The sequence below is a fragment of the Lynx canadensis genome, chromosome E1 (genome assembly GCF_007474595.2).
Source record: "Lynx canadensis isolate LIC74 chromosome E1, mLynCan4.pri.v2, whole genome shotgun sequence".
NCBI classification, from domain to species: domain Eukaryota; kingdom Metazoa; phylum Chordata; class Mammalia; order Carnivora; family Felidae; genus Lynx; species Lynx canadensis.
In genome coordinates this window covers 59,345,190-59,365,938 of record NC_044316.2, presented here as the reverse complement: position 1 = coordinate 59,365,938, position 20,749 = coordinate 59,345,190, and the positions used below count along the sequence as shown (strand labels likewise).

Below are 20,749 nucleotides of genomic sequence, written 5' to 3'. Positions count from 1 at the left end.
TTCATTAGAAGCGGAAGCCCATGCCGTGACAGGTCTTGAAACCAGATCCTTAGATTTGTCCGGACCTGTGCTCCGGAGGTGTAGGTGATCTCCATGTGCTAATACTCAGCGACAGAAAGTTCTTTTGTTGTTTTGCCAGAATTTGACTAATTTACAAGGACGTGCCCAATCAGTATAACTGGGTCTGGGGCGGCCTTCACTTTTCTGTGCCTGTGGCTGGGGTTTCTGCCGGGTACGGTACTTCCTAATGACCCTTGAGCTACGTGTCAGTGCAGGCTCTGTCCACGACAGGGAGTTGGGGTCTTGTGGCCGGCGTAGGTTGTGTGTGAGCCAGCCAGAGTCTGAGCCCACCTGCCGCCCCGAGCCAGGTGCTCTGCCCACCCGCCGGCAGGTTGCCTTGTCCTTTCCTTAGGGTGCGCACGCCTGTCATTGCCCACTTAGTCCTGTGAAGTGCAGCACTGTGTGCGAAACGGCACACACGTTTTCCTCGCCTGTTTTCTGGAGACACGTTACCTTAGGTTTTCTGGAATCGTGTTACCTTACAGCTCAAATAATCTTGCCTAACCCGGCCAAACCCGTTTGGAAGGCATCTGTTTACCCAAGGGAGTTTTGAAACGGACTTTCCTCAGTGAAGAAACCCAGCAGAAAAATGTGTAGAGAGCCTTTCTCCTCCCTGAGAGCAGCCACATACTCGGCGAGGGACTGTGGCGGGAACCACCTTGCCCTCTCAGTCTGGATTGCAGAGCACCGTATGGCCTGAGGAGGCCAAGCCCCCGGGCTGCGTTTAGCTGCCCTTGGGACTCCTGAACTGGAGCCGGGTGGCTGTGGGCTCCTCTGAGTTGGGTCTCCTCCTTTTACTGCCCCAACAGATTGGCACACAGAATAGCCTGGAGCTTCTGGAAGACCCGAAAGCCGAGGTGGTGGATGAGATTGCCGCCAAGCTTGGCCTGAGGAAGGTACGGAACATTCTGCTGGCTTTTGATGGGGGGGGGGGGGGGGTCGGAGCTGTCTGTTGGGGACCTCCGGGTGGGTGGCACGGCCAGGTCCTGTCTGGGACTGAGCTCCCAGCTACTCAAGGTCAGGTGCAGGCCCAGTGTGTTTACTGGGCGCCACTGCCTCTCTGTTCCTCTGATTTGAAATAAAATGAGAATGTTTCTCTGATCTAAAGTAAAATGGAAACAGATGACTCCCCATTCTGGGGCTTGTGTTTAAATCTGCCGGCCCCTCTTCCTGAGGACAGCTCAGAGAATGGAGGAATGTAATGGCGGGAGCCAGACCCCCTCTTTTGTCCGGGAAGGGGCCTTGATGCCGGGCTGTGTGTCCCGCCCGCATACTGCGGCCCGGGCTCCTGGTGTGAGCCGGTGACAGAGGCCTGTGTGTGGGGTTCTGTTTCTGTCTCAGGTGCTTGCAGCCTCCGGTGCTCCTTCTTCCGTCATCATTGGACTTCCTATTTCTGATTTAGGTGTCTGAGCACGTGAGGTTTCCTAATTTTACTGGGCAGTTAGAAAACAGAGAACTTTCGTTTTGAGTCTGTTTTGTTCTTTCTATTAAGTTTACTTATTTTTGAGAGAGTAGGCGAGAGAGTGCACGAGCTGGGGAGAGGCAGAAAGAGAGAGAGAGAGACAGAAGATTCCAAGTGGGGCCTGATCCCACAAACTGTGAGATCATGACCTGAGCTGAAATCAAGAGTCAGACGCTTAGCCGACTGAGCCACCCAGGCTCCCCAATCCTTTATTATTTGTTTTTTAATTTAAAATTTTTATTTTTATTTTTTTAAATTTTTTATTTTAGAGCGCGAGCACATGTGTGAGCAGGGAAGGGGCATAAGGTGAGAGAGAGAAAGAGAGGGAGAATATCCCAAGCAGGCCCCTGTGGCCAGCGTGGAGCCTGTTGCAGGACTTGATCCCATGACCCTGGGATCATGACCTGAGCCAAAATCAAGAGTTGGATCCTCAGCCAGCTGAGCCACCCCGGTGCCCCTATCCTTAATTTCTTAATCAACTTACGAACATGGAAAAATTAACTCTCTACAGAAGATAAACAGTGCAAAATAAGGAATGTATTTAAAACCTAGGAATGTTATAAAGCAAAGTCATTTTCACAAAAGCTTTCAGAAAACGTCCTATTGTTTCTAGCAAGGAATCGGCATCTTGATTTAGGGCCATATTTTGGTTTACATTCTTGAAGTTTCTCTTGTTCAAAAGAGAAACTGGTATAACTTCTTAAAATTTTTTTTTAATTCGTACTCTTTTTTTTTTTTTTTTTTAACGTTTATTTATTTTTGAGACAGAGAGAGACAGAGCATGAATGGGGGAAGGTCAGAGAGAGAGGGAGACACAGAATCTGAAACAGGCTCCAGGCTCTGAGCTGTCAGCACAGAGCCCGATGCTGGGCTCGAACTCACGGACCGCGAGATCATGACCTGAGCCAAAGTCGGACACCCAACCGACTGAGCCACCCAGGCGCCCCATAATTCTTATTCATTTTTGAGAGAGAGACAGAGGGAGGGGCAGAGAGAGAGGGAGACACAGAATCCGAAACAGGCTCCAGGCTCTGAGCTGTCAGCACAGAGCTGAACTTACAAACTGTGAAATCACGACCCGAGCCAAAGTTGGACGTTCCACTGACTGAGCCACCGGGCACCCCGTTTGCTTGGGTATTTTTGAAGAAAATGAAGTTCACATTTGCCTGGTCTTGTGTGCGGGAGAGGGATTTGAAGAGTTCTGTGTCAGGGTTGTGCCGGAGAGGGTCTTGGGCACTGCATCGCTTCTCCAGAGGATGTGTACTTGGTTTCCATCCCCAGCCCGGTTCTGGTTCAGGAGGGGCAACCGGCTGTGAGGTTCATGGGTACAAGAGGATCAGGGATCACGGAGCACACAGACAGGCAACCGTCCGGGACTGGCATGTGGGTGCCCTAGTGACAGGACTCTCACTCCTTGTACCCCCCAGACGGTTTCTTCAGCACTGCAGCGGAATGCAAGGGAGCAGCTGGGCAAGGTCTCCGTCGTAGTGCTCCTTATTTTAAGTGCCTTCTCTATGGAGTCCGTTTTCTTGTCTCACAGAGAAAGCCGTAGCCTCTTAAACAGCATTGTCTCTAGTTGCTTGCTCATTGTGTGCCTTCCTGGTTGGAGTGTAAGCATTCTGTTAATCTTGTTCTTGCCGGCGGTCTCCCCCCACACCCGGCACGGGGCCGGGTACCGAGTTGGTGCCACGGGGCTTCTAACAACAGGTGAGCCCTGCTCGCTCACCGTCACCTCCAGCCCAGCAGTGCCAGGGGAGTGTGGCCGTTTGCAATTGAGTGGAGTTTGGAAGTCACGGTAGCTGAGTTGAGGAGCTGGCTCGTGAGAGAGTCTCTTACTGAGAACATTGTTCTTAAGTTCTCCGGGCGGAGGCCAGAAAACATTCACCACCCGTTTTCAAGAAGAGGCTCGGAAGATACTTTCCTTTTTCCTGCAGGTTGGCTGGATATTTACAGACCTGGTCTCAGAAGACACCCGGAAGGGTACAGTGCGATACAGTCGGAATAAGGTGAGGTGGGATGGGAGCCCGCAGCTTGGTCACGAGCCCGCGGGGTGGCCACGCACAGCTCATCCTGGCTTCTAGGCCAAATGATTTTCTACACAGTGGGGAAAATCGATAAATTACGGATGGGTCTGTCGATGTGTCTTCTAGAGCAAAACCCCTGGCCTTCACCTGCCAGTGCTCTCGGAAGGTGAGCCTGTAGGGCGGATGCTTGACGCTTCTGGCCTTCATAGTTATTTGCGGTGGGAAAGGAGCCCGTGACAGCTAGGGACTGGAGGTGTTGACGTCGTGTAGCCGTTGACAGAGTTCAGTTCTTTTTTTTTTTTTTTTTTTTCAATGTTTATTTATTTTTGGGACAGAGAGAGACAGAGCATGAACGGGGGAGGGGCAGAGAGAGAGGGAGACACAGAATCGGAAACAGGCTCCAGGCTCTGAGCCATCAACCCAGAGCCTGACGCGGGGCTCGAACTCCCGGACCGCGAGATCGTGACCTGGCTGAAGTCGGACGCTTAACCGACTGCGCCACCCAGGCGCCCCCAGAGTTCAGTTCTTAATGTTTTCTAAAGAAGAAATAGATGCCGTACAACTCCATGTGCCGTTTCTCTTTCCTTAGGACACCTATTTCCTGAGTTCGGAAGAATGTATCACGGCAGGAGACTTCCAAAATAAGCATCCCAACATATGTCGGCTCTCTCCAGATGGACATTTTGGATCCAAGTTCGTTACCGCGGTGGCTACAGGTATGTGTTTTGTTCTTCTTTTGGTGGCTTTTCATTCTCAACTTAGTTACTACTGTGCCTGTGAGATGCAGATTCCTCTTTTTGTTTTGTGGTAGAAATCTAGAACTTACCTGCATCGCCCGCAGAGGCACTGAAACTGGGGCCTCCGCGTGGCTCTTCCCTCATCTGCTCCCGTTCCAAGGTCAGGTTCACTTGGTTCTGGGTCTCTGCTCGGGGCTGCCTTTGCCCCTTCCGGGAACCAAGAGTGACTCTGGCCGTGCAGGAGAAGACTTACTGTTTGTTATTTATTTTTGACGTCGTGAATAGGAGTCATTCAAGATACCATTTCCGTGCACGTGTGTGTGTGTGAGAGGTTATATATGTCCTATTCCGTGTTATGTGCGTCACAAGTAGATAGTGACCAGAAAAATCGGGGCCCCATAAAAAAGTGCCACCACATCTCCCATAACATCCTTGATGGACGCTGTCGTAGGAAGAGCCAGCCATAGGACCGTGCAGTTTAAAATGAGTAGGAACTTTAAACTTGAGAACCAACTCCTGCAGACGTGATCTGTTTGGTCACTTTGGTCCAGTCTAACGTGGACCCCGTGAAGACCTGGTTTCTGCTCTCACAGTTTGTTCACGGTGGCCATCCTTCCCCTAGTCTTGTAGGAAGAAGCACCCTCAGGTCACACCAGTGTGCAAATAGCCCGAGCCCGTAAGCAACTAATCCCCTGCTAATCCAAGTTGAGGCTGCTACGCTGTCACGGGAACCGTGATGAAAAACACTGCCTGAGATTTTAAGATGCATCAGCTTGAGGTCCATTGGGATTGGTAGTCACTTCTTTGAAATGAATGTCCTTTTGACGAGTGAGAGGCAATGGCAGCAGCTTCTACATGCTAGTGTGAATTAGTTGAGCTGGATTTATTTTCCTAACCTGTTGTTGGGCCAGGTACTTAAGGGAGTGGATGAGAGCGTCGAGGTGGGTTACAGTAAACGGTTCCCCAGCGTAGGGTCCTTCCAGGAAGGCGGCTTGGCCACGGGCTGTCACGGTGGGTGCCGAGCAGGAGGAGAGCAGCTCAGACTGGACGCCGAGCAGGGGAGCCGGGGCAGGGTGGGGGGCGGGGTGGGGGCCGTCTGAAGCATCGCACATCGTCCCGCTCCCAATGAAAATAAAGCGCGCCGTCCCCCTGCATCAGTGGTTCCTCACCGGGGGCGTGTCGCTGCCCCGTGGAGCTGTTAGGGCTGCACTCCCCACGCCGCACGCCCGAGGCCCCGGTGGGATGGGAAGGAGGTGGCCCGTGTGTCTGCGGCCATCTCCCAGGAGACTGCTGCATCACGGCTTTATGGTGCCTCTGCAGGCCCCGTGCCCGCAGCCGCCCCTCGAGCTGCTGCTGAAGCTCTGAGCTCCCCCTCGCCCCTCCCCGCCAAGAACAACTGTAGCTCCAGACGTTTGGAGGAAGGGAGTAACGATCACGTGTGGGGTTTGCTCCTGTGAACACGAAGGGTCTGCTGGAAGGAGAAGGCTTCGTTGAGCCCGAGTTGAAGCTCTCTGCTCTAATGCTAGCCTCTGTGTGTCTTGGAGGGCTGGCCGCCCACACCTCGGGGCTGTGAGAGTTCCTTCCCGAGGCCAAGGCCCAGGCACAGAGTTCTTCCGCCATGGGCCCTTTCCTCCTGCGTGCAGGTTCCCTTGGCAGGTTGACTAGGGAGGGGAGCGAGAGAGCTCGTCCCACAGTCCCCTCAGCTCAGCCGGGATCAGGCCTCCCGCGAGCCTAGAGAGACCCGCCAGAGCTCGGCGTCTCGCTCCTCCGCGTGGAAACGAGCGTGTCTTCTCACCGAATGTACCTTTGGAGGCCGTCCATGTGGATGAATACTGCTTTGTTTTAAATAGCCTTCCATTTTACAAATCCTGTTTTCTGTTTTTCGCTGGTCCTCAAAGGCCAGGTTTTTTTTCCAACGACCCATCCTATTTTAATGATCCATCCAAAAGCCAGGGTGGGTTTACAACGCCCGAAGTAAAATGATAGCCAGAGGCACCCACTGAGGGCGGCCTCACCACGCTCCTTCCCCACCTCCCCCTCTGCTCCTTCTAAGCCAGCGCGCTCCTCTTTGGTGCGAGGGTGGTGTGCCTGACCCCGAGCGCACCGGAGGGTGAGGAAGGGCTTTGCATCTGCCGCCTCGACCTCAGTGAGCGGTCGTGGCCAGCTCTCCGCAGGATGTGCGTCAGGGCCGGAGAGATGCTAGGCTTGCTTGCCGGTGGGCCCCTGGAGCCCGTTCAACTCTGCTTTGGGAAGCCAGCTGCTGCCGTCCTCTGGTGTGCAAAGTGGAACACGGCAGGCCCCCGGCTTGTCCTCTCCAGGCTGGTTCTGCCCCTGTCCTTCACACTTTCTGATCGTTTGGTCATCATGTCTGGTTTCTGATAAATGTTTGAAAGCCAGATGGAAAAACATTTCTGTTCCCCGATGAGGAACTTAACTTTGTTTTTGTCAGAGAGACTAAAGGAGAGATATCGAGAATTTTTTGTTTTTTTTTTAAATTTTCCAAAGCTGCCAACGATAATGGACTTTAGAGTTGTCAGAACGTCACCCGACTATGGAGGCGCGTGTGTTTGTGGCAGTGGAAGTCGGCCGAGTGCACGGCCTGGTCTTCCCTCGGCCAGGGGCTCGGGGCCCGCCTTTGATGTGTGCCCGTCCTTCTCTCCAGGGTCTCCTCTCAGCCACGTTGCTGCTCGGTTCCACTTCACTGGATGGTTCCCTCTCAGTGGCTTTTGCACTGTCCTTGTCCCTAATTTTAAGACTTGTTGGAGGTTTTGTGAAGCGATGATGGAGAGAAGAGTGGGGAGAGGCACGCAGGGCCGCACACGGCACAGCGAAGCCAGCGGCCCGGGCTGAGGCCCCCTACGTGCTGGCCCTGGCTCTGTGGCAGCGTCCTCGCCTCCCCAGTGTGGCGCTAGAGGACAGTGCATGGCCGTGCGGGCGTCTGTAGGGTAGAGACCACGGTACAGACGCTGTGTTGTCTTCACCGCTTGTCCCGTCCGTCTCCGTCCCCCTCCGCTCACTCAACGCAAGCGTGCTGGAGGCAGGGCTCTGGTGTTCCTGACAGCTAAGAGCCCCGGTGCTGGGTGACAGCACACATAGTCTGGGGTGGGATTGGAGGATTTTTTTTTTTTAATGTTTGTTTATTTTTGAAGGAGAGAGAGACCGAGCGTGAGTGGGGGAGGGGCAGAGAGAGAGAGAGGCAGAATCTGAAGTGGGCTCCAGGCTCTGAGCCGTCAGCACAGAGCCTGATGCGGGGCTCAAACTCACGAGCCGTGAGATCATGACCTGAGCCGGTCAGACGCCTAGGCACCCCAGGATCGGAGAACGTTTACCAGTCCCTATTTTCTGATTCTGAGAGAGTGTGTCCTTGGTGGGAACCGCTTGAACAGCTGCGCGGCGTCTTCGTGCCCTGTGTCCGCTGCCGTGCGCTCCAGCCACTCGTAAAGTTGCGGCGGCACGTTTTTGAATTCTTACCCGAGACAGACTCTTTGGAGTTGATTTGTTCTGTTGGTCCGGAGTGAAGAGTGACAGATACGGACTGGGTTCGAATCTCCCTCGTGGATGCTCATCGAAGGACTCTCTCTTGCAGGTGGTCCCGACAACCAGGTCCACTTTGAAGGGTACCAGGTGTCCAACCAGTGCATGGCGCTGGTCCGTGACGAGTGTCTGCTGCCGTGCAAAGACGCCCCTGAGCTCGGCTACGCCAAGGAGTCCAGCAGCGAGCAGTACGTGCCTGACGTGTTTTATAAGGTAAAAACACCACGGTACCCAAGGAATTGTGCAGCGTGGCGTGGGCGCGGACCCGTGTTGGACTCCGCGGTCCCCTCAGCCGCTTCTCCTCTGAGCTTGTTTAGGACCCACCTTGTGGGTAACAGCGCCCCATCTTCAGGGCTTCAGGGCTTGGTATTCAGCTGCTCGGGCTTCTAACCGAAAGGAGACGTAACATCATGGGGCTGGGTCCTCTGCCGCCAAATCAAAGCCCTGCAGCACAGAGACCATTTCTGTTTCCCAAGATAAGACGACGGGATACATCACCAGGAGTCAAGGGTGGAGCTGTGTGCTCAGTAATTAGGCCCTCCTCGGGGCGCCGGCATTTGAGTTAACGAGTTGGACAAAGGATCGTCTGTTTAGAAATCCTTTTCCTTGTGAAAGCTATAAAAGCTGTTTTTATCGAGAAATGTCCTGTTGAACATGTAGGAGTCAGGTGCTTCCCTATGGGAAGCTGGAGACCCCGTTTTCCTCCTCTACTCGGCACTCGTTCTCGGGCCCCGTCGGGTGGACTTGGGTCCCGTCTGCCCCATCCTGCCGCCTGGAGGGCTCCTTGAGTCATGTCTCTCGGCGCGGGGCGGCCTTGCCGCGTCTGAGGGCACTGTCTTCACTTGGAAGGGTGTCTTCATGGTAGAAAGAATTCTGGGTTGACCGGTCAGCTCCACCGTCCCCTGCCTCGGGGTGTTTCTCGCAGGAAGCCCCTGTGCCCCTCGTGGGCTCCTCCATTCACAGTGTGACTTTCCTGCTGACTGCCTTTCCGTTCTTGTCTTATCGCTGGTTTTTAGCAGCTTGACTTTGACTCGGGTGGTCTTCCTCGTGTCCTGCGTTTGACAGTGGTTGAGCTTCTCGGGTCTGCGAGCTGTGTCAATTTTTGGCCATCGTGTTTGTTTTACGTTGCTGCCGTAACAGGTGTTTGCGGACGTGGAGGCCATGAGACCCGGCTCAGGCGTTGCCTCGTAGTCCGGTGCTCAGGGGTCTAGGGTCTGTCCGGGCCACGGCAGGGTCGGTTGGGGCTCTGATGTTCTCCGTGGCGTGAGCCGTCGGCAGCACCGAGTGTCCCGGCCCCGGCCCGGCGGCAGGTCACGTCAGGGCCGTCCGCTGCCCTTCCCTGGAGGCCCGCAGGAGTGTACCCTCCCGGCCTGCCCGTCTAGTCCAAGGTCATCTCCCGATTTTAAGGTCAGTTGATTAGTAACCTTCATCACACCTGCAAAATCCCTTTGCCACGTGAGGGGACAGACGCCCGGGTGTGCGTCCTCCTCCCATTCACGGTCCTGGGGAGGAGGCTGGGAAGTATCCCAGAACCATTTCTAGAATTCTGTAGAATTCTGCACGTGCCAGCCGTTCAGTACCTTTTTCTTTTTTGGTCTGGGATTTTGTTGTTGTTGTTGTTTGTTTTTGATCGCTCAGGGACTCCAGTCACATGTGTATTTGGCTGCTTGAAGTCCCACAGCTTACTGATGCCCCGTTTGTCGTATTTCAGTCTGTTTTCTTTCTGTGCCTCATTTTGAGGAGTCTGCGTTGCTGTTTCTTGCAGCCTGTTCGTCCTGGCTTCATCTAGCAAACCGTCCGTCCCGGGCGTGATCGCTGCGGTTTCCTCTGGTGTGTGTGTGTGTGTGTGTGTGTGTGTGTGTGTGTGTGTGTGTGTGTGTTTCCCATGCCTCCACCGGCCTGCACGCGTGGGATGCAGTTATAATGAGTATTTTGATGTCCCGATCTGTTAAATCTGTCTGTCACTTCTGGATCAGTTTTGATTGGTTGATTTTTTTTTTCCCCCCGAATTACGGGTTGTGATCATGGCGTCTTAAGGTCCTCGTGTCCAACATTTGTATCATCTGTGGGTTTGCAGCTGTTGTCTTTTTTTGGTGTAATGTCTGTCTTTTCACACGTTTGGTAAGTTTCCGCCGTGTGCTGGTCATCGCATATGAAAAAGCCGAAGACCCCGGAGGACGTTTTTCCCTGGAGACGACCCCCCCCCCTCTGTCCAGCAGGGCCACGATGCAGCACCCAGATGCACCAGAGCGGTACTTAGGGGTCAGGTCTGACTGACATTTATGGAAGACTGTCCGCTGCGGGTTCTTCCCTTTTCATAGAGTGCAGTCCAGAGTTCCTGCTCTGTAAGATGACACCTGCTCCGGGTGTTTGTCCCCTCGGCCCCGAATGACTGGGAGATTCAATCTCCTCCTGAAACAGGTTTCAGCTTGAGTTGCTGCGTCGTGCAGTGTAAACACATGGAGACTCCACCCCACACGCTTCAAAACTTGTATTATCTTGACTGGGAGAATGGCTGTGTGTTTGAAACCCCCGGGTCTCAAACGTGGTCACCCCAGCCCGGTGCAAAGCCCATCTCTGCCAGGTTCTCTGTGTGCGGCCCCGGCCCGCTGCCAGTGAGCTGAAATCCCAGCCCTTCATGCTCTCGGGAGTGGGGGAGCCTTGTGGCCCTCATCACTGCGTCCGCGTGTTCGCTGCCCCGCTGTGCGGCCTCCAGGCCCCTCCTGCCCTCAGAGCAGCCCTCTTCGGAGGTCTTACACGTTCAGTGCCAGGCCACCGCAGTCAAGCAGATGGTGCCGTGACACGAGTCAAACGCGTGTTTTGGTTTCCCGGCGCGTGCTGAAGTTCTGGGTACACTGCAGTCTGTTCAGCGTGCCGTGCCGTCGTGTCTAAAAAACAGCGTCTTTTAAAACTTTAATTGAAAAATACTTCATTGGGGCATCTGGGTGGCCCGGTTGGCTGAACATCTGACTTTGGCTCAGGTCATGAACTCACAGTGTGTGAGTCCGAGCCCCACGTCGGGCTCACTGCTGTCATCGCAGAGCCCGTTGGGATCCTCTGTCCCCCCTCTCTCTGCACTTCCCCTGCTCACGTGTGCGCCCTCTCTCTCTCTCTCTCTCTCAAAAATAAATAAATATAAAAAAAACCCATATTTTATTACCCAAAAACGCTAACCATCATCTGAGCTTTCGGCAGGTCGTAATCTTTTTGCCTTGACCTGGGGGCTGCCAACCGGTTAGGGTGGGGGCTGCCGAAAGCCCGGGTGGCTGTGGCAAATTGTTGCCAGACGACAGCCGGGAAGTTTGCTGCAGGCTCGTTCCCTCGCCGATGGCTCCTCTGTAGCAGGCGACGCTGTCTGACAGCGGTGCACCCCCAGGAGAGCTTTCGGAGCCACAGGCCGTCCTCTCAGACCCCACCGCCCCCTCGTGCACGAGTTTACATGACAGCAGAGATCACTGGGCACAGGTCACCACGACAAATGTGGTTCTAACGAGAAGCACCAAACAGGACACAGACACGAAGTGCACAAAGGGCGTGGGCCATGGCGCCGGTGGACTTGTGTGACGGCAGGGCGGCCACAAACCCCGGTTTCTAAAATCTCACAGCATTTGTAAAGCACGGTAAGACGAAGTGAGGCGGCTGTTCTGCGAGATCGCACGGGGGCTGTGACCTGCCCTCCAGGTGCACGGCCTCCGTGTGTCTCAGGGCTGAACCGGGTCGGGGGGGGCGTGCACTCCGGGGCCTCCAGTGTCCAGTCTGTAGCTGTGGCACCGCCACGTGCCCTCCCCAGCACACCCCTGGCTCTGTGTGCGCTGGACACCTTGAGGACGGCCCCCCGCTCAGTCCCCTGTCCCCTCGCCACCGCGTGCCCACGGCTCTCTGACAGCTTCTCGAGTGCAGCTTTAACGGTCTGTGTTCTCAAGCTGTTCATGGGGGCCGCTTGGCACATTGTGTGGGTGTCTCTGGGTCCCGGCAGCTGGCGGGGTGCCAAGGCGTGGATCTGAGAGGGGGTGGGATTCGGGGCTCTCCTTTCCTACCTGAGAACTGTGCTTCCCGTGGGCCGTGGCTTTCTGAGAGCTGCAAGCGTCTCCTCTACTCCCCACTTCGGCCGCTGGGTTAGGTTTCGTTCCGATTGTGGTTGTCACCCTCCCCTTTCTGGTTGGAGAGAGGAGGCTCAGGGAGGCTCGCGCAACCACAGGTGGAGGGGCACGGGCGGGGGCTGCCGGGACTGCAGAGTCTGGGCGCCAGCACGCTGCCCGCGCGGGAGCCTGTCATCCCTGGGGACACTCGAGACCTGTGACACTCCTAGCACGTGGAGTTCTAGAATGGATAAAGGGCGCTGCCTGCTGAGCCGGATGCCCTGCGTGAAGCCTGGAGGAAGGGCTTCCCTCTCTTCGCTGTCTGTGCAGAGTCCTCGTTGTGCACAGAGTTTTGGAGGGGATTCCCTTTCCGGAGGTTTTCGCTGCCCGGAGTGCGTGTTCTGGAGTGATTTGCTGGGAGAGGCCTGGAGGCAGCACTTGGGGAACTGGAACTCGTTCCAGTGCTTGTAGGCTCTGTGACGCCTTTGACATCCTTTTCTTAATGAGCAGGTGTCCACGTGGAGAGAGATTTTCTTTTTTTTTTTTGTTTTCAAAGATTTATTCTTTTTTTAATGGTTATTCATCTTTGAGGCAGAGAGCGAGAGGGTGAGTGCCCTTGAGTGGGGGAGGGGCAGAGAGGGAGGGAGACAGAGGATCTGAAGCGGGCTCCCTACTGTCAGCAGCAAGCCGGGTGGGAGGCTCCAGCTCACGGACCGGACCGTCAGATCGTGAGCTGAGCCAAAGTCGGACGCCCAACCTACTGAGCCACCCAGGCGCCCAAGTCTAAATTTTGTTTTAATTTTTCAGTGTTCATTTATTTACTTTTGAGAGAGAGACAGCGAGAGCGAGCACGAGCAGGGGAGGGGCAGAGAGAGAGGGAGACACAGAATCCGAAGCAGGTTCCAGGCTCTCAGCTGTCAGCACAGAGCCTGACGCGGGACTCGAACTCACAGGCCGCGAGATCCTGACCTGAGCCGAAGTCGGACGCTCAACTGACTGAGCCACCCATGTGCCCCTCAAGTCTAAATTTTTAAACCATTTTTGACAGATGAAATTCACATGTAGTACAATCACCGATCCACCCATTGAAAGCGCACGGTTGGCTGGTGTGTAGCATATTCACAGGGTCGTGGGGCCAGCACCACCACCTAATTTAGAACCTTTGTCCCCTAGACAGAAACCCACAGAGCCCGAGCCTCCCGTCCTGAGACTCCTGGTAGTCGTTCCTTTGCTTCCTGTGTGGGTTTGCTTGATGGAATCGCACACGCGGGATCTGTTGTGATGTGTCCTTCACCGCTTCCCATAACGTCTTTAGGTCCAGCTGTGTCTGTGGGGTGTGGTCCTCGGTCTGTCTTATCAGCGCACCAGGCGGCCCGGGTGGGGGCGGCGGGGCCTTGACCTGGAGAGGGACTTTTGAAACTGGAAACAACCCCACTTGTAACAAAGAATTTACTTCCTCACCAACCAGAAGGAAATAGAGGCTGAACACCCCCTGGATTGCTTCATCTGTGCGTGTGTGTCCGTGTTACTGGGTGGTGGGAGCGCTCCCGGGCATGGGGAAGGGACAGGGCAGAGGGGCAGACGACTCGCCCGTGCTCTGGCTCCCGGCACCTCCTGGCTCCGTTCTTTCTGCTCCTGAGTCCACACGGCTGCTGCCACTGCAGGGGCGGCACTCTGGGGTTCTGGCTGGACAAATGGGGTCCTGGCCGGATACACGGGGTTCTGGCTAGAAACCTGGGGTCCCGGCTGGACATGCTGGGCAACCGGCAGGGCGTGTGTCGTAGGGGACAGGCACGCTTTCCTTGTTGGCCGCGTGTCTGGAAATGCCTGCGAGTGAAGGACCATGGCTCTTGCCGCCCCTGCTCCTTCCAGACTGGTGCCGTTGAGGGAGAGTAAGGCTTTCCTGTGGCGGCTCGCTCGGACGCCTCTCAGGTCTGGGGCAGTAATGGAGCTAATGGGGAGGGGTGCTCCCATCGGTCTTCCAGGGGGGTGGTTCCTAGTCCCTTGTTTAGGGCTTCTCCACCCCTCCCCCTGCCCCAACTCCCTCATGGTGTTTAATAAAAACCAAAACCATGAGGCTTGACAGCACAGACCTGGCCCTCAGGTCCTGTTTCTGTAGCAGGTACTTCACTCGTCAAATCACACCCTGCCAGGAACCCATGTGAGAGTTAAGTTATCCCCGCCCCCACCCCCAAAGTTCCTACCAAAGTTCCTACCACCCCCAAAGTTCCTACCTTAGATGCATTTGTGATGCAGTGTTTTGTAATGCAAAACCAGTATTTTGACTCATTTTTAGCACTTGAGACCTAAGGTCCTGCTGGCTGCCATTCTGAACAGCTGGACAGTGACTTCATCTGACCCTTTGTAGGAAAGCTGTGGGTCTGCAGGTGATGACAGAATCCGGTGTCCTCTTTCACGAGCTCAGTGTCTCCCATCCGAGGCCCCTCACCCAGGCTCTCTGCCTCCTTTAGCGATAGCGTGGGCCCCTGGCTCCACCCCAGCACATGCTCAGGAAGCCCTCACGTGCATAATATGAATGAAAACGTCACTTCAGATGAATCAAACTGCCATCTGTTTTTCTTTTCAAAGTTTTTGAAATGAAACATCAAATAGATATGAGGATTATTACTTTTTAAGTTAGTCAACCGATACTTTTTTTTTTTAACTTTGTTTTTGGGAGAGAGAGAGAGCGCGCGCGTGTGTGGGAGTTGGGGAGGAGCAGAGGGAGAGGGAGACACAGAATCCCAAGCAGGCACCAGGCTCCGAGCTGTCAGCACAGAGCCCAATGCGGGCTTGAACCCATGAACCGTGAGAACATGACCTGAGCCGAAGTTGGACGCTTAACCTACTGAGCCACCCAGGCACCTCCCCCTACACTGTGTCTTTTTACCTTTTTTTTTTAACTTTTTTTTTTTTTTAATGTTTGTTTATTTTTGAGACAGAGACAGAGCATGAATGGGGGAGGGGCAGAGAGAGAGGGAGACACAGAATCAGAAGCAGGCTCCAGGCTCTGAGCTGTTAGCACAGAGCCTGACGTGGGGCTTGAACTCACAGTCTGCAACATCATGACCTGAGCCGAAGTCGGATGCTTAATCGACTGAGCCGCCCAAGGTGCCCCTGTGTCTTTTTAAAATTACATTTTTAGGGGCGCCTGGGTGGCTCAGTCGGTTAAGCGTCCGACTTCGGCTCAGGTCACGATCTCATAGCTTGTGAGTTCGAGCCCCGCGTCGGGCTCTGTGCTGGCAGCTCAGAGCCTGGAGCCTGTTTCAGATTCTGTGTCTCCCTCTCTCTCTGCCCCTCCCCCGTTCATGCTCTGTCTCTCTCTGTCTCAAAAATAAATAAACATTAAAAAAAATTAAAAAAAAATAAAGTAAAATAAAATTACATTTTTAGCATTACATTAGCCTATATTTGGGCCAAAAAAAAATTAGGTTTTCAAACTGTTTGAAATTGGTAAATGTGTGTTTGGCAGCTTTGCTGTGTGTTATTAGTTCCTTGAATTTATTTTATTTTATTTTTTATTTATTGATTGTTTAATTTACATCCAAGTTAGTTAGCATATGGTGCAACAATGATTTCAGGAGTAGATTTCTTAATGCCCCTTACCCATTTAGCCCATCCCCCCACCCACAACCCCTCCAGCAACCCTCTGTTCTCTATACTTGAGAGTCTCTTATGTTTTGTCTTCCTCCCTGTTTTTATATTACTTTTGCTTCCCTTCCCTTAATGTTCATCTGTTTTGTATCTTAAACTCCTCATATGAGTGAGGTCATATGATATTTGTCTGTCTCTGACTAATTTTACTTAGCATGATACCCTCCAGTCCCATCCATGTAGTTGCAAATGGCAAGATTTTTGATCGCTGAGTAATACTCCATTGTATATATATTCCACATCTTTATCCATTCATCCATCGATGGACATTTGGGCTGTTTCCATACTTTGGCTGTTGTCAGTAGTGCTGCTATAAACATTGGGGTGCGTGTGCCCCTTTGAAACAGCACACCTGTATCCCGTGGATAAATGTCTAGTAGTGCAATTGCTGGGTCATAGGGTAGTTCTATTTTTAGTTTTTTGAGGAACCTCCATACTGTTTTCCAGACTGGCTGCACCAGTTTGCAATCCCACCAGCAGTGCAAAAGAGATCCTCTCTCTCCGCACCCTCACCAACATCTGTTGTTGCCTGAGTTGTTAGCGTTCGCTATTCTGGTGGTATTCTGCAAGGTGGTATCTCATTGTGGTTTTGATTTGTATTTCCCTGATGATGAGTGATGTTGAGCAAGTTTTCGTGTGTCTGTTCGCCATCTGGATATCTTCTTTAGAGAATGTCTGTTAATGTCTTTTGCCCATTTCTTCACTGGATTATTTGGTTTTTGGGTGTTGAGTTTGATAAGTTCTTTATAGATTTTGGATACTAACCCTTTATCTGATACGTCATTTGCAAACATCTCCTCCCATTCCATCAGTTGCCTTTTAGTTTTGCTGATTGTTTCCTTCTCTGTGCAGAAGCTTTTTATTCCGATGAGGTCCCAGTAGTTCATATTTGCTCATTTCCCTTGCCTCCAGAGACGTGTTGAGTTAAGAAGTTGCCATGGACAAGGTCAAAGAGGTTTTTGCCTGTTTTCTCCTCTAGGATTTTGATGCTTCCTGTCTTATGTTTAGGTCTTTCATCCATTTTGAGTTTCTTTTTGTGTCTGGTATAAGAAAGTCGTCCAGGTTCATTCTTCTGCGTGTCACTGTCCAGTTTTCCCAGCACCACTTGCTGAAGAGACTGTCTTTATTCCATTGGATATTCTTTCCTGCTTTGTCAAAGATGAGTTGGCCATACGTTTGTGGGTCCATTTCTGGTTTTTCTATTCTGTTCCATTGATCTGAGTGTCTGTTTTTGTGCCAGTACCATGCTGTCTTGAGGATTACAGCTTTGTAGTATAGCTTGAAGTCTGGGAGTGTAATGCCTCCAGCTTCGGTTTTCTTTTTCAAGATTGTTTTAGCTATTCAGGGTCTTTTCTGGTTCCATACAAATTTTAGGATTGCTTGTTCTAGCTTTGTGAAGAATGCTGGTGTTATTTTGACAGGAATTGCATTGAATATGTAGATTGCTTTGGGTAGTAAGTTCCTCTAATTTATATACATATTCTTGTGGGTTTTCTGCACAGATGAGCATATTGTCCAGAAATGGCAGTTGTCTCCCCTTTCCCATTCATTTCGGCTCCTCATGCTGGTAGGGCTTCCAGAACAGTGTCCAGGGACCAGTACTATTATCTTGTTTGCGACCATGAAATAAGTGCTTTCAGGATTTTATCATTAACTGTGAGTCTGTCTTTCTGGTAATGCTCTTTATTTGGAGATTTGCTTTTTGCTTGCATGTCTTGTAAGTTTCTTGCACTTAAGAAGCGAGCTCCCTTTTGTCCCGGAGCCTATGTTGTTTCTTTAATCCTGCTGTGGTTTCCCTGGATTGCTCACTCGCCTGTCGGTGAGAGCAGGCTAGCAGTGCTTCCCACAATTTGTTACAGACTTACGGGGTTTGAGACACTCATTTCTCACATGTTTTAGGAAAATACCAGTTTGAGCAAAGAGACCTCCACAGGCAAGCATTGAAGTAACTCCTGTGGGCCGTGGGCTGTAGGCTGTGGGCTGTGGCCTGCAGGCTTACAGATGGGACACACACCGATGCCTGTCTGAGGCTACTCATCGTGTTGTTGTAGGTGGTAAACAAAAACGGGAAGTAATTCTACAAGTTCAATAACAGGGCCTTCAATTAAAATATGTCTCTGGGATAAAATATTATGTATGTGGCTGTTAAAGGCATGTGCTTGAAAATTATTTAAAAATCTGGGATAGGGGCGCCTGAGTGGCTCGGTCAGTTGAGTGTCTGACTCTTGATTTTGGCTCAGGTGGTGGGATTGAACCCCACGTCAGGCTCTGTGCTGAGTGTGGAGCCCGCTTTACGTTCTCTCACCCCTTCTTCCCCTCTCCCCTGTTTCCCTTGCTTGCACTTGTTCTCACTCTCTTAAAAAAAAAAAAAATATCTGGGATAAAACTCATAATGTAAAATTAAGCATGTACCTGTACGTGCAGCGTAAAGATACATGTGTAGGTGTTTGTGCACACATCGATGTGTGCATTTATACGGAGGACGGGGCTGGAGAGCTCGGGGGTCCTTCGGGAGGGCGGTGCTTGTCCACAGCTCCGATCTGTACGTCCCGGCACGTACTGTGCAGCCTGCAACGAATGGCTGGGGGTTGGGAAGAGGTACCCTGAGACCGAGACACCGGAGAAGGAAGGAAGGTGAAGAGACCCGCAGGACGGCCAAGGCGTCGTGTTTTCTGTGCTTTTCCTGAAGGAGTCACTGCTTGACCTGGGTTATCTTCGGGGGGGTGTTCACGGTGGAGGGGACTGGTCTTTTCTGTCTTCTGTGCTGCGTTGATGCTACGTGTGTGTTTCTTTTATAATTTAATGCAAGAGTTGTACTTGTTCATGGTCGCACCCTTGATTCCTACAAAAAGACACAGGGAAGGCGTGATCAGTGGTAGCCACTGTTTGTGTCTAGCATGTTTCCTTTTCATTTCCGTTATTTTAGAGCAGATTTTTTTAAGTTTATTTATTTTGAGAGCACACCTGCGCACACAGGGGAGGCGGAGAGAGAGGAAGAGAATCCCAAGCCAGCTCCACGCTGTCAGTGCAGAGCCCAACACAGGGCTCGATCCCACGAACCCTGAAATGCTGACCTGAGCCGAAATCAAGAGTCAGATGCTTAACCAACTGAGCCCCCCAGGCGCCCCATCAGGTTTTTAAATGGGGCTCATAATGATAAGGGAGCACGTTATTGAATATGTGGCTGAATCAATGTATTTAACAACTGACATCTGCTTCCGTTGCTCCTGGATGCCGCTAGGGGTGCTGGTGCACGTTGGTGCAGCTCTGGACAGGACGCCGGTGCCGGTGCCCCCATCGTCACCCCGGCCACGGGTAGGTGAGGGTGAGGCTTGGGAGAGTGCTGCGTTCCCTGGGGGTTCCCTGGGGGTGGATTTGCAGGCGTGGTGTTGGTGTTTGGATGGTGTTCGGGGCTGTTGCCCGGATGAGGTGAAGACGAGCCTCCAGGGCCAGCTGAGGCCTGGGCCCCCAGCACGGACACGCGGGGCTGCCGTGCACCCTCGGGGCACAAGGGCACACCTGGAAGCCAGGCAGAGCTTCCTTGTCAGGAGGCGCCCGTAGGTCCAGAATGGGGGCGCCGTTGGCACCACGTGGCCGTCGGGGCCTGGCGCACTAGCGTGGGGAACGCGGGGCTGGTTAGCACGGTTTAAAGAAGAGACCAGGGAGGAGCCAGGTCTGCTGGGAAGGCAGGCGGAGCAGTGGCCGGTGCTGCGGTGGGAAGCGGGGCCAAGACACTTGCTCGTTCAGGGTTCCGTGAACGTCGAAGAAATACCCCGCGTGTGTGTCCTGTGGGAAGAGGTGACGGGCAGGGAACAGAGGAGACCGCGAGTGGCGTCCTTGAGGCAGCGCAGCACGGTAGAGAATGTGTGGCGGCCCTGGGCTCCGGGGTTTTCAGAGACAGGACGGTCCCGGCTGGGGGTGGACGGGGGCCCCGAGCTCCCGGGCCGGCGGGCCGCTGCTGGAGGGCTGGGACTGGGAGTCTCGGGGGACCAGTTTGCACACGGGAAGCCAGGCTTCGGCCGAGAGCAAGGCCACAAGTAGTAGGTGGAAGCTCGCCAGCGAGCATCTAGGCAGCGGGAGCCCCGAGGGGGTGCCGTCGGACGGGGGTGCTGCAGCTCCAAGGCGCATGTGCTCCAGGGGCACAGGTCTGTGTCTCACTTAACGTACAGGGACTTTACTAATACAAAATCGGACGTGTGCTTCCGGGAAATCCGAAATTCTAGATGACGGGGCAGTAGGCGCCCGGCACCAGCCTTCACCTGTGCTTCCAGCACCCACTGTGCACGCGTGGGGGCAGGAGAGCCTCGGACGGCATCGCCAGGGTCTGCAGCGTCTTCACTCAGGCCAGACCTAGACCCCCTGCCAGGTGTCACACCTGGGTCCCCGGACGACAGCGGTGGGCGAGTCGCACCGGTGCCCTCCTCCCAGGCGGCCCGTGGGGCGACCGTGGGGGTGTCCCGGTGTGGCGTGGCAGGGCGCTCCAGAACTGAAGAGTGTGAGAGTTAGCCAGGTGGGGAGGGCCTCGTCCAGGGGCCACACGTCCTCAGGGCCCGATGCGTCTGGGGGCCGTGGCTCTGCGGTAGGTGGAGTGCGCTGGAGATGGTGACGCGGGTGGCGGGAAGACACGGGCAGAGGTGGAAGGTGGCTCTGGGACGTGCCCGCCGGAGGGGATGTGGAGGCGGGTGGATTTTGCGGCAGGCAACACGAGCACCACATGCTGGCCGCCGAGCTGGGAGAGGGCAGCAGGGGGGAGATGTGAGGTGGGCCTGAAATCCGCGAGGAGGCGCACTAGGAGGGGAGGGAGCTCACTGTTGTAGAAGGTCATTGTGGGCACAGGGCTGGGGAGCCCGATGAGGCTGGCGCCGTCATGCAGGGGACGTGCGTCCACTGGCTGTGGCCTTTGGGTGTGGAGACTGGGTGCCAGGGCCCGGGGCTCTGCCGTCCTAGCAGGAAGGGACCCGGGCTGGAGCCAGGCCTCTGGTTGGGTGGGTGGGAAGGCACTGGAGCCATGAACTTCGGCGAGTAGCATCGTGAGCACGGCCGGGGCTGTGTGTTTGAGGTCTGGCGTGGCCGGACCGCAAGGAAGCCAAGCCAGCCATCTTTGGTGTCCTCCGCTCTGGAGGCCCTGGAAGGGGGAGAGGGGACAGGGAGGCAGAGAGGGGGCAGCTCTCCTGCAGGGAGCTGCCGTGGGGGCTCTCG

General features: G+C 53.9%; 1 protein-coding gene across 3 annotated transcripts in view; it reads left to right on the top strand.

Annotated features, from left to right (window-relative positions):
* The window catches only part of NPLOC4 (NPL4 homolog, ubiquitin recognition factor), a 61,209-nt gene that overhangs the window by 25,841 nt on the left and 14,619 nt on the right, over window positions 1-20,749 (top strand). For all 3 annotated transcript variants that reach the window (XM_030294930.1, XM_030294928.1, XM_030294929.1), the window contains 4 exons: window positions 870-956; window positions 3,457-3,528; window positions 4,136-4,262; window positions 7,870-8,030. In XM_030294930.1, coding sequence (XP_030150790.1) covers window positions 870-956; window positions 3,457-3,528; window positions 4,136-4,262; window positions 7,870-8,030 — 447 coding nt within the window. The remainder of the gene's footprint in view (window positions 1-869; window positions 957-3,456; window positions 3,529-4,135; window positions 4,263-7,869; window positions 8,031-20,749) is intronic.